Source organism: Schistocerca cancellata, chromosome 9 (assembly GCF_023864275.1).
Source record: "Schistocerca cancellata isolate TAMUIC-IGC-003103 chromosome 9, iqSchCanc2.1, whole genome shotgun sequence".
Lineage (NCBI taxonomy): Eukaryota > Metazoa > Arthropoda > Insecta > Orthoptera > Acrididae > Schistocerca > Schistocerca cancellata.
The window spans coordinates 299,531,447-299,545,556 of NC_064634.1; the positions used below are offsets into that span (position 1 = coordinate 299,531,447).

Consider the following 14,110-nt stretch of genomic DNA (forward strand, 5'->3'; position numbering starts at 1 on the left):
AGATTTTTACTTAAATTTGGAATCGTCATATTCTTCCCTAATTGGTGTGGTGTCCCCATTCCTCGTCCTAACAAACAATCTTGTCATGACTATCTCTGGAACTATTCCTGCCTTTGTCAAAATTTAGTCGCTGGTTAACTTCACTAACCCTGCCAGAATCACCAGTTTAGTTATCCCTGATTATTCTCCGGTTAGGCGTTATGATGTTCGTACAAACCACTTTCCGCCCTACCTCCAGAATAGAAGTTGATCGGCTGCTAGAAGGGAGCTGTACACCTGGCCCTTACAAGTGGAGCGATCTGACCAAAAATTTTCTGACAAAATTTCATTTTCTTGGATACACCGAGAAGATAATACGTAATCTTTCTTACCTGTTATTCCTGTTAGTCGTTTATTTCCACTCTGGTAGTCTGACTCTATGGATTTCGCTAGTAATTATAGCACAGCTGATCATTCCAAGCCCAATCAACCACATAATCAGACAGCGGTTGGCGTTCACTCGTTCGGCTTTACTCTGCTCAGCTCGTATAACCCGGTCCCCTTTTGCTTGCAGGAAAGTTTATTTCTAGATGCGATGAGGATTCCCCTGACAGACATCACGTACACTAGGCACGCATTCAAAATCTAACTTATGATTCATTCAGAAATCAACTTACAGAGTGTGTTCAAAAACCAAGAGGGATGCGTGTCAAAATCATGAGTAATCGGTAGACCAACGTGCGCTGGGTACTAGGCTCTTTGTGAAACATGATTTTTTTCTTCTCAAGAATATGAATTTGGCGCCCCCTCCACCCCCGTAATTGTCATTCGGGTCAGATACATCGGTTTGCCCCGCCACTCAACTGCGCATGCGCATGAGCCCGCTCGAAACTCCTATAATGAATCTAGTTAAACCGTTGTGACGTCACTCTCATCGGAGACATTTTGTTGTTATAAAGCATTGCATAGTCTTCCTAACACCTTTGACACACTTTGTTGTTGGCAAACGTTTGTATGAGCACTGTGTTTTGTTGTTGTATATGGCACATTTCCTTTGCAATTTATGTTTTATTTTCATATTTTTTTCTCGTTCACGTTTTATTGTTGTAGTATTATTCTGCAGTAGCGGGATAGAGTAATATCCTTTGTTAGAGCATCGATTCTTACCAGTCAATATTGCAAAAATTTAACTGAAACCTAAAATAATGAAAAATTCCCGGAATTCTAAAAAATTCCCGGGTTTTTCCCGGTTTTCTCCCGGATGAAAAAATTCCCGGGTTTTTCCCAGATCTCCCGGTTGTCCCGGGTCGTATACACCCTGTTTTTTTACTTTAATAGTGATATTAGCAGCACAGTGAGCTGGTGATCATTCGCAGGAGAATGGAGCGGGGTTAGCCAAGCACCTGATGGACACTCAGATCTGTCATTTTGGAATACTATGAGTAAATAGGAATTACTAGTGTCTGCTGTGCAACATATTATTAACTTTCTCACCAACAAAGGTGTGGCAACAAATGACATTCTGAAAGGACTCCAAATACAGTTCAGTGATGATAAAATAGATAGTCAAAGCCATAAAAAGCATCTGATGTCTACCGTCAATTAAGACAATATTCAAGCCATGTATGAGCTTGTGGAAAATGATCCCCTCATTACTGTTATTGAGGTTGCAACACCCACAAAGCTACATTGGTAACCTCTTGAAAATCCATGTTCCAGTCCATATTTGCTCTCTTGTAACTGTCACATGTTTGGCCCACTAAAGAAGACATTACAAGGGGAATGCTTTCAACACAACACTGCAATTCAATCACATTGTATGTGTGCAACTGGCTACTGGGACAGTGAGTTGTTTTCTTTCACAAAGCTATCAGAAAGCTATCAATCCAATGAAGAAACAGTATTTCTTTTCCCACAAACTATGTACAAAACAACACTAGTATTTCTTTCGCCAGAAACTATATACAAAAACACACTCGATTTGTACTGATATGTATCACCAACAAAGCTACGTAATGATATTATGGTTTATATTTCAATGATCCTCTAAGGTTTATGTGCAACTGCTCCTTCATACACATCTACATCACCTTTGACATTTTATGCACACTGCAGATAAATTTGTTTCACATTAAAACAATCATTGTAATTGAATCTTACTACATCTGGGAGTAGTTTCATCAGGAACAATTAGATACTTAACAAAACAATTCTCAGTTAAAATGTTTTTCACATTACAGTTTGGGGGCTGGAAGTGGAGGATTCAGCAACAGCCTTTGTTACTGCATCGATGCTTAACAGCAATAATACCCATTTTCTCACCTTTGGGAGCACGGACGGCGTCTTACGCAGCTGCACTTTACGAAGATCGTCCACAGTTATTGTCATGCGGGTGTCTGCCTTTTGCTGCTGGTGATCTTTCTTCTTGCTCACAATGCCCAGTTTATTTGCAGGGAGAGCCAGTAATCCTGGTGGTGGTGGTGGTGGCGGTGGTGGAGGAGGGGGAGGAGGTGGAGGTGGTGGTGGTGGTGGTGGTGGTGGAGGGGGAGGAGGAGGAGGAGCACCAGTTGAACATGGCAGTGACGGTGCAGGTGGCGCTGGAGCTGTACTAATGGCTGTCAGGCACGACGCCAACTGCTGTCGCAGTGTCGCCAGTTCTCGCTCCACCTGAATGAGTCTTTCTTCTAAGGCCACCTGCAACACACATTCCATTCAATGCGCCAATTGACCAATGGGCACACGCTGACAAGGAAGTTTACAACTAATAAGCAGCATCAAAAAGTGAAGCAGCATGTTAGCTGAGAGCTTTATAACTGATTATTACACATTTGCTTGCGTTTCTCAAGCCACACCTTCATATAGGTCAACTTAAGTGAGCAACTACATTGAGTAAAGGCTAATATTTTAAATGGAAAAAAATAATCTGATACTCATTTTAAGTCAAATCCCACAACAAAAATTCAGCCTCCGTGGGATTAACTGGTACTCTGTACATTCTGATGCCACAATTTTATCTCTGTATTACAGCATTCAAACTCACTTCTTTCAGCCCGATACATATGCCTCATTGGACCCCTGGAAAGTGCTATTTCAACTGGAAATACTGAATTAACTCGACTCGTGCTTTAACCATTAAACATTTCTAAACATATGCACTCTAAGTTTCTCTTAGCTTGTGCACCACAACAAAAGAAGTGCAACATATCATGCAAGTTACAATGCTCAATGATTTAATTTAATTGATTCATCACATGAGGCACACTGAAATTTCTCTCAGCTTCTGGGCCTATTGCCTGACATCTCCAACAACATCTGTGCTTCTGAATACTGACAGCTTTACTTTTTAGTGATCTAGTAATTTTTGTCATCCCCTCAAGAGACAGCCTTGAACTGATGTCAGTTATCAACTAAATTAGTAAGCACCAGAGTAAATCTCCGGTATCTTTACTTTATTATGTAGTTTTAACAATACGAGAGAAGGAAAGTTGCTACTCACCATATAGCGGAGATGCTGAGCCGCGATAGGCACAATAAAAGAATCGCACAATCAAGGCTGTTGTCAGCAGTACACACACACACACACACACACACACACACACACACACACACACACACACACACACTTGCATGCGTGCCTACTGCAGACAAAGGCCTTAATGGCTGAAAGCTAAGATTGTGCGATTCTTTTTATTGTGCCTATCACGGCTCAGCATCTCCCTTTCCTTCTCTTGTATTGTTACATTCCATCCTGGATTTTCCATTGTTTTATTACGTAGTAGTTATGCAATCTGGTTCCACCAGCAAGCCTTCATTCAAGATGACAGCCATTTATTCGTGATGGCTAGTCACTTGCCAAAAAATGGAATTAATCAAATTTGTCCCATTTTCTATCTTTTGATTAATGCTACTCCAACATTACTTATTTATTCTCAACTTTCTTTCCAAACACAGGCTGTTTCTAAGTGTTTACACATTTAAGTTAGTATTTGCAGTGAAATTAGTAATCATTATTACCTCGAGACAGCTGAATCAAGAAAGAGACCTAGCTTTTAGGCGAAAAATATTTTCACCATACATGTATCTTTCTCCTCTTTTCTGTTCAGATTTACCCCAACATGTCTTAAGACACATTGTTCTAGCTCACGTGCCCACCGGTGGACAGTCTTGTGCCCATGAGAATAGGTAAGCAGGAGCAAACGCCTGCTGCCCAGACAGCCGGGCCACAACCGACAAGATCCCACAGCATTGACCGAGTCCACGCGGACAGGGGTGGCGAAGTACATGGCACTTGTGCAAAAAGCATGCATATGACTGCTTTGCAGGTAGCATATACCAGTTGTGCCCGCCCGAAGGTGAGCTGAGCAGTGCCCGCACCCTATGAGTCAACATTGTAACAGCCTGACTCAAGACAAAATTTGATTCAAATTATTCTATAACATTTAATAAGAAATTTGAACTTTTCTACAATCTATACTCCATAAACCACTCAATTGTTCTTCCCCACAACTCAGATTAAACTACTGTGTGTCAGTAAACCTTTCAAAAATATTCATTCATTCATTCATTCATTAGATTAAATCTTAAAGACCAGAATGTTCACAATACTGGAACATTCAGGGTGGAATATTTATGCATATATGCATATGCCAAACAGAGAAAGCACTGAGCAGTGTGCAGGTACAGAAAGAGAGAAAAATAGCTTTTCTTTCAAACATATTCCTTCACTACCAAAATAGATGCACTGTTGTCTCCCAAGAACGAGGTAAAGAGAAGAGACGACACGAGATGAGTTGCAGAAAACTCTAATACTAGCACATACCGTAATTATGTAACAAATCATGTGCTTGGATACTGATAACTTTTCTGGAGACAAAACATCTCCACTGTAGGGGTCAACATGGTTTCCTAAAACACTGATCACAATTTACTCAGTTCGTGCACAACATCCAGAAGGCAATACCTAGAAGAGCACAAACTAATGTCACATTTATGAAATTCAAAACTGGCTTTGTTCAGTTCTGCAGTACTGGATGGTAAACAAAATACGTGCATACTTTCTTGTTGGAGAGGCATTTTAATAGGGCTGCTACAGCCCATAACATGCATAAATGATTTAGCAGGTAATGTCTGGAGCTCTCCAAGTCTGTCTGCAGATAACTCAGATGTATACAGGAAGGTGGTCATTAAACTGTTACAAGATGCGAAGAAGGTTGCAAGTGTTCAGCACCTTGTGGCAATGATTGGTAAGCTGACTGAACATACATAATTTATCACACACACACATATGCAGAAGGACCTATTACTGGTCAATTACACATCTCTCAATAAGTCTATGAAATCAGCCATATTCTTCAAGTCTCTAGGGGTACCTGTCTGTCACAATTTGAAGTGGAATAACCACACAAATAATGGAAGAAATAGGGGGTAACTACGTCACCATGCAGCTGTGGCCACATGAACAAGATTTAGAACACTGCTTAAAAAAAAAAAAAAAAAAACCCACACACACACTAACAGATTAGTCTGATGCCTAAATTTTTATCAACTATAACAATAAATGCTGGTAGCACATTTACAATTTGTAAATACAGATGTTCTTTTATTATACATTACTACTTGTCACGCATTTTACACTGAAAGTTGCTACTTTTCAGATCTGAAATTTATTATTATTAAGTGCAACTGGACCTCATCTGATCATGCAACATTGTTACATTTTGATCATCAGGGTTTCCAAGAAGTTCTCAGATTCTCTCCAACAGTTTAATTTTCTTCCTTCAGTCATTTGTGTCCCTGGTGTGGTGATGACTTTATTTTCTGGCAGTACTTCCCATTTGTTGTTTTTGATTGAGTTATTGTTGAAAATGTCCCGACTTTTATGAGCCTTTCTGAAATCCTTTTTGATCTGCTGGTTCCTAAGTATGGTTTTGTGTAGTTCTATGTACAGTATAATTTTGTAAGTATGTGTTTTGGCGAGTCTGTGTACAAGTCCACAAAGTTTCAATCCTCCTCTTCCGATGTCTGCCATGGGGTGGGGTGGCATTATAACCTATATCCACTTATGTTCTTTTTGGGCCATGTAGCTTTTTCAGAAGTTTGCATTATTTTTTGTAGGATATCTTCAGGATAATTTGTCTGTGGAATGTAAGCATTTTTCAAGCGTATGAGTCTTCAGGCTTGGTAACTGTGTTATACTGCCTGATTTTTGTGTTAAGGGCATACTGTTGTACATGATGTACCATGAGCTCTTCTCAGCTTTTGTATGCAAATTTTCTGTGCCAACATCTCTCTCCCTATAATGCAAGGATTTCACCGAAATACTTTAAGCATGGAACTGTATTCGTCCACATTTTGTAATCAGTTTTTCAGTAGGTTGTTTCGAGCAATGGATTTTGTATTTTGAAAAATATATGGAGGCCATCTCTTTCAATAAATACCTTGAGAGTTTCTATCTGTTCCATTGTTGTCAGCCCCTCTGCTAGAATTGCCAGATGGTCTGCAATACGTAGGCATGAAATCTAGGAGTCTTTTTATGTCTTTCATATGGGTTTCCAATAGTTGAATTTTAGATAATCAGATAATTTACAGGAGTGCTTAATTAGGTATGTTGTTAATTTTCTTGGTAAGGCATGTTGGTTAACTGGGGGTTAAGGGACTAAATAGCAAGGCCATCAGGCCCTCGATACAGGGGTAATTCACGAGGAATTAGTGACACCAGCGAAGTACATGTTCTGACAACAAATGTACTTACGAACAGTGAGACTGAGGCACTGATGACAATACTGATGCTAGAGCTGAGAAAAAATTTGCAGAGAAGAGTATAGATCAGGCCAGTATGGAGGTCAGAGCAGGCGAGGGGTCTTCCAGGGCTTATCCACTGGTGAAGAAAGCCCCACTCTGTGTCCAAATCCTGCAAGCCCAATGAAGGGTAAACACCATTACAGAGCAAAGAATGTCTTCTACTGACAGATTCAGCACAGTAAAAGGAAGAAGGCAAAATAGTAATGAGCATCAGTTGGACGATCAATAAGAGGAGAGAAATAGGTAAAGCAACAATTGGGCTTGCCGAGGGCTTATGTACAATGTGAGTTTCACCCAAAGCCCCATCCCCTGTTCCAGTGTAGTCAAGGCATTAAAGCGCACACACCACTCAACAGAGACCTACCTCTAAAGCAGAAAATGGGGTATGGCAGAAAAGTGGACAACCCACATCTAAAAGCAGTTTTCTTGGTAAGGATTCCCAATGTCCTGCTTTAAGTTAGTTTGGACCTTGCTGAATACTTCTGCACCAGATTTTACAGGGTGTCCCACATGAAACGGATACACCTCACGTACTGATTAATCATCTCTTGTCGAATTACTTGTGAAGTGGCAACACTGTCTCCAAAGTTGACTACCACTTCCCTTCCAGCTTCTCTTATAAACATATAACAACATATTTTTTGAAATTACTATTATCTATTCTTTTTAGTTAGTGCACTGTTACTTGAATCTCTGATGTGAGGCACATCAGTCTGAAATATAGATGCAGAGTGATTGTAGCCTTGTGTTATGAGATCGAAGTGTGTCATTAGTTGCTCCTTTCATGTTGCAGTTTTAAGATGGAAAAAGCCAGTATCGCCAAAAGAGACAGGAAAACTCTTTCTATGGAAGAAAAGTTAAAAATTCTGGAAATACTTGAAGCTTGCCGTGCAACATGTGTTGCATTAGCACAAAGTATAGGAATACCCGTATCTATGTTGAACACTATTGTGAAAAGCAGAGACTATTTAGGAAAATGCAAGCAATAGTGGGCCATATTACAAAAAAAATGAAATGTGTCAACTACTCGAAATATGCAGCGCTGGAAGAAATTATGAAAACTGATTTCAGACAGCACGTGTGTCAAAATTCCATTAAACAGTGTGACATTGCACGAAAAGGCACTAAAGTTGACAATGCACTTGGGGTTGAAGACATTACAGCATCTAATGGGTGGATAGATAGATTTAAGAAGTGGCAGTATGTAGTGAATAAAACTGTATTTGGCAAAGAAAAGAGTGTGGACATAAAATTTGTTACTAAATGGCAGAGCAGCAGGTTACAGGAACTTTTGTAACAATATAAACTGAAGGGTATCTTCAACATTGATGAAACACGTCTCTTTTTCAGCATATTGCCAAATAAAATACTTGTCTTCAAAGGCGAAGACTGCCATGTAGGTAAACACAGTAAAGTTTGCCTGACAACGTTAGGCATGAACTTTCAGATGGTTCTGAAAAAATTAAACCGTTCGTGATTGGCAAATCTAAAAAACCAGGGTGTTTTAAAAATATAAAAACCACTACCAACGAACTGCAGTGCCAAACAACAAAGCGTGGCTGATGTCAGAATTATATGAGAAGCAATTACATTGCCTTGATGCACAGCATATACTTTCTCTTATTGTGGATTGTTGCCCTGCACATCCCAGAAATACAAGTCTGCGTAATGTGCAACTAGTTTCTGCCACCGAACTGCACAAGCAAATTACAGCCTTTGGATGCCTCCTTTAAAGTGTCAGTTTTAGATGATTTGCATTATACTGCGAAGGCATGGACAGAAGTTATGGCGGCCACCACCTCCAATTGCTTCCGAAAAGCAGGGTTCATTGAAGCCGACAAAGGAAATTGATCTGATGCACCAGACCTGACTGCTAGTGACAACAGTGAAAAACTGCTCGCTTCATCATGGGGAAAGGCTGCAGCTGCAACTTCGGGTTCACAATTTTGTACACACTGACGATCATGTTGTCACTGTAGAACGTGTTTCTGTTGATGACATGATAGACTTTCACACACAAACGCTGAAAGTGCAGAAAGTGACAGTGATAGTGATAAGGACAATGAGGTTCCCTCAATTGCAGTTGTTAATGCAGCAGTGAGAATAATTTAAAAATATATTTCAGCTGCAGATGTTGATGATAAAGTTTTCCAATGTGTTTACGAACTTGATAACCACAATGAAAAAATTCACCAGAAAAAATTAAAACAACCCACAATTTTGGATTCTTTGGCTAAAAAGCAGTAACTACTGTACCCATTTGTTCATGTCACATTTAGAGACAACCCAAATTAAAGGTCTGTATAATAAATAAGAATGGCTTATTAGTGTTTTGTAAATGTGTGCTTAAAATGGTTAAGTGTAATATGGTTCCTTTCCCTGTAATCTTTACTGTGGTACAGACCAATCTCTATTGCAGTCCCGATGTCTATGTTGATTTGAAAAAGACAATTTGGCTGCGAGCTGCTAAGACAGTGACTGTGAAATAAAGGCAACAGTGGCAGATTGATCTGTAATGTAGTGCCATATTTAATGCACTTTACAATATTTCATGCACCTCTATTTACAAAATCAAAAACGGCTACATAAGTGGCTGGTACTGTATACATCTGCTGACATCACTTTTGCAGGAAAGTTACACTAAAAATGACGTAGTTTAGAGAGATCTTTAATGCAGTATACTCTTCACCTGCACTTTTCATAGGCATCAAGTGTAAATACTAAAACCGCCACCGCCAATTGCATCACTTTATCTTTGCAAACATGTAAATCATCATGGTGGCTGCTTGGTTTAAGTTGTTTATAATGCAATTTATTGTGCTATAGTTCTTGTGAATGACATGTCACCTGCTAAACATAGCACAAAATTCAGATAACCTTTATTAAATAATAAACATTCCCTGCTGAGTATTTTGTTGCCTATTGTCTACACATATCATAGAAAACTATGAAAATGAAAGGGTGCCCCACATACAGCCAGTAAAACTTACGTCATTTCCTACATTTTACATTTGCCCACAGTTTATGCCATTTTTTCCAAGTCCCTTGAAAAGTGTAAAAACAGGGTTTTATTGTAGTTCTGTAATTAGCTGTGGTTTGCTTATCTCCGATTTTATAAAAACATACTGCGTAAGATTATGATTATTTTGTCATTAGGGCATTTAAGATGCCTTCCATCTGTTAACATCAATTTAATTCTATATTATAATTTATCATTCAACTGTAAACAGAAGAGGAGAGATACGAAAGACACAAAGTTCATAGCAAGGAAACTGTGTTGGTTCATTAAAGCTAGCCCCCCAATTTTTTGAAGCGTTTCTTAAAATTCTGATGTAATCGTAGATAAAAAACACTGAATGTTTTTTTGCAGGCTCCAGAGACTGATCGAACAAGAAAAGCTGAACATGTCCAGCAACGATTGCTATCTCTAAAATATATTACAGTACCATGCAAATGAAGTAAATGTACAAGTATCTACTTTCACATCATCTTTCTTCTGCAAATGCTCACCTTTCTAGCATTTTTTAACTGATACATGTTTAGTATGTATGAGAAATTACCTGTGAAACATGCTTAGAGCAACTGCAGCAGTAGCTTTCTGATGTGGATGATCTGCTCGCAAGCCTTTTCAAAACACTGTACACCTGCACAAAATTAATGATGGACTTACAACAAACAGTTAAGCAACAAATATACAAAAATATGGAGCGCAAGCAAGTGATCAAAAGTGAAAAACAATACTCTACAGAGATTATTTCAGTCATAAAATTTTACAGGGAATGTAGCCTGTGCAGCATACAATATTATCACATTAATATGAATAGTCTCCTTCAAAGTGTAAAAAATACAAGGAGGAAGAAAATGTTTTTGCGGAAGACAATAAAAATCAACAGTGCAAGAAATGTCAGATGTTAAACGCAGCAAGTATGCCTAAGAGTACAAAACAAGGTTCAGTACACACCAACACACAATTATGCAAAGAATACTACATAGCTAGTCAAAAACATGGAATTCCACGAACAGATGTCCACCACTTACTGCATTAGTGGGATGAAACATTTCTTTAATATACTGGAATGATAACAACAAAAAATATTTGGAATAAACTAAGAGACTCTTTGTAAAGAAATAGCACGAAAACACTAAATCTGTTACTATGATGAACTGGCAGTTCTACTTAACCTCCAGAACAGAATTTCAAAGGAAATCAACAGGGCATTAGGCTGTATGTTATTTTAACAGCAGCAACTGCTTTTACTATGCTAAAATACATATATGTAAATTTGACAGAGCACAGAAAGACCTAAGTGGAAACAAGGTATGTTGAGTAGATAACATTCCCTCACAGGTATTTATATTCTTGGGAGAGCCAGTTACAAAACTATTCCATCTAGTGTACAAGATGTACAAGACAGGTGAAATACTCCAAGATTTCAAGAAGAATGTAATAATTTGAACTTCCAAGAAAGCACATACTGACAGGTGTGATTATTACAACCTTATCTGTTTAATATGTCACAGCTGCAAAAATACTGATGGACACTCCATGCCAAGTGGTCTATTTTTGGAAAAAGTTCCCACACGACCATCATGGATTTTGCTAAAAGTTTGTGTGAACATGTGTACATGTCCCCAACGAACATAGGTAAAGTTTTACTTTTACCATTATAATTCTTGCAGAGATATAGTCATTTGCTTCAACCCATAATGCAGCCTTCAACTTCGAGACATTCGAACAAACAAAACTTGGCCATATTTTACAACTTCTTGCAACCTCTTGAGTAAAACAATAATAAATAAAGATTTCTTGCGCAATTTTAGTATGGATAAGTTGGATGAAAAAAATGTGAAGTTAAGCTTTTCATAAAACTTACACATAATAACTTACCAATATATATATAGTCCTAGAATATAAAATTTTATTCTTCTACTGCTTTCCAGTAGTTTACAAATTGAGGGCAGAGTTGATTTCTGTAACAATGCCAAAACTGGGTATTTTTCGCAAACTTCTGTAAACTCTCTTAAAACATTTTCATTAGGAAGACTATGTTCTAAACTACCTAACAACCTAGATTAGGTTTTGCAGTACAGGCATATAAAAACGACAATGGGGACGAGCACTGAAAATGCGCCAGTCTACTGGTACTCTAACCTGACATCTTTTATTAAGTTCTACAACTGTTTACTACTCACTGGAGAGGTTAGTATTGGAAGTACTGCTAACTAGGAATTGAGTTCAACTCAGAACTTTTTTTTTTTGAGTGTCCTTTTACTGTGCAATGCTACTGTTGTCGTGGTTTAATTCTGTTTGAAAGTATAGTGTATTTTGTGTTCACAAAACAACGGTTTATATGGAACATTAGTGTACTGATAAAAATTGTACAAATATGTTGTGGTCCATGATGGCTTAACCACTGATGGCTTCTTTTAAAATGAGAAAACCAGCATCCCCACTGCCACTGGAGCTGTTGCTGATGCTGTGCAACAGCACCAATGGGTGCTTTTCTTTACTGCAGGTTCCCAAATCTTAAGACAGATTTAAGTGTGAGTCCAGAGTTTCAAGAGGTCTCGTTCAGGATCCTAAGCTCAAGCTTCCTTCAAGCTACTTGAATTTTTGTAGGTTTGAATAATTTTCTATTTGATATCATTAGGGAAACCATACTGCCAGTCAGACAATATCACTGATGATGTTGGAATAACTGCAATAACGTGCTGTTCCGTAACTCAACATTTGTCATTCCTTGATGGCCAATAAAATGAAATTGCAGCGCCATGTGGGTGCATAAAGTTTATTTAATCATTCTGTCAGCACAGATCTAGAAGATATTTCCAACCCATCAATGTCAATGTTTTTTGTAAACATATGCAGCATATTATCCTGTCTTGAGATCCAATGTTAATAGACCTCCTTCATTACTATCATTAATTTTGTTCAGCAAAGATGTTGCATCATTTGAAACTAAGCTGACCAGATTTGCTGTTTTGTCATTTGACAAAACGGTATTAAATTTGCTTTCATCAGGAAAGAATAAATTGAATGAAATAAAACATTAAAAGAAGGGATGAGGATGGTTAATTTGGAGGAGGGGACCAAATGGCGAGGTTTTCCGTCCCGTTGGATTAGGGAAGGAAGTCGGCCATACCCTTTCAAAGGAACCATCCTGGCATTTGCCTGAAGCGATTTTGGGAAAACATAAATCAGGATGCCCAGACGCAGGTTTGAACCATCGTCCTCCCAAATGCAAGTCCAGTGTGCTAACCACTGCACCACCTCGCACAGTGTTACAAGAAGGGAGATTTAAACATGGGCATACTCCAGCAGGAACTACAGAGAATCATCACTTTTTGCCTTTTCATGAAAAAATAATACAGGTCAACAGAGTTTCAAATGATGCATCATCTTTTCTGGCCAAAATTAGTGACAGTAGCAAAGGAGATACAAGAGAGAATGAAATATAAATCAAATTTTCTTTGTAAGTTTGTTTAAGTTCCAGAAAAATTCATGCATACGAACTTTAATGGGAAAAACAGTCTTACCAGCAGATAAGCATTTTCTTGATCTCATTTTTGTAAAACGAATGTGGCTCTGGAGGCAGCCAGTTATGCAAAAACACACTGACAGTGCCATCAATGTCAAATCTGTGCCCTCCAGCTGCTTCCTTTAGAGGTCTAAACAAATGAAAATTGCTGGGTGGTTAAGTCCTGACTGTAGGGATGATGATCTAGTGTGGTTCAGAACAATTTCTGAATTTTTTTGTTTAGTTCGGGCAGCTTCAGGGGTCCAAGCGCTGTCATGAAGCACGATCACATCCTGGATGGCAAATGCACCTTCTCGGATATGCAGGTATTTTTGGTCTTAAAGTTGGCAATAGTTTGCAACATTCACAGTACAAAATTTGTGGAGAAAACTGATTAAGAGAACTTATTCAAAATCAAAAGAGACTTCTGCAGGATTTTTCCCCGTGGAGAGAGTTTCTCTCTCTGATGGGTGTAGATTTGTCCTTTTTGCACCATTCCACACTCTGCCACCTCCCTCCTCCTCCTTCTCCTTGATTCAGGGGTATAAGGGTGAAACCACATTTCATTGCAGGTCACAATCCAGTGCAAAAAATGTCCCACTTTAGTTTTGTAGCCTGTCATTAGCCATCTGCACAATGAAACAAGGCAGTTTATGCTCTGCAGTGAGAAGATGGGGCATCAACACAGTGGACACTTTCCGTAATCCAAAGCTGTCAGTAATGATCACCTGAGCTCTACCACAGCTTATGCCAGCCTCCTCAGTGGTAATTTCATCTGTAATTGGTGATCGTCTCCAATAAGCTGGCAAACA

General features: G+C 38.7%; 1 protein-coding gene across 8 annotated transcripts in view; it reads right to left on the reverse strand.

Moving 5' to 3' along the window:
• The window catches only part of LOC126100287 (cyclin-dependent kinase 12-like), a 182,987-nt gene that overhangs the window by 27,825 nt on the left and 141,052 nt on the right, over nucleotides 1–14,110 (reverse strand). For all 8 annotated transcript variants that reach the window (XM_049910894.1, XM_049910890.1, XM_049910889.1 and 5 more), the window contains 2 exons: nucleotides 10,341–10,424; nucleotides 2,302–2,673 (listed from right to left, as the gene is read on the reverse strand). In XM_049910894.1, the coding sequence (XP_049766851.1) occupies nucleotides 2,302–2,673; nucleotides 10,341–10,424 (456 nt within the window). The remainder of the gene's footprint in view (nucleotides 1–2,301; nucleotides 2,674–10,340; nucleotides 10,425–14,110) is intronic.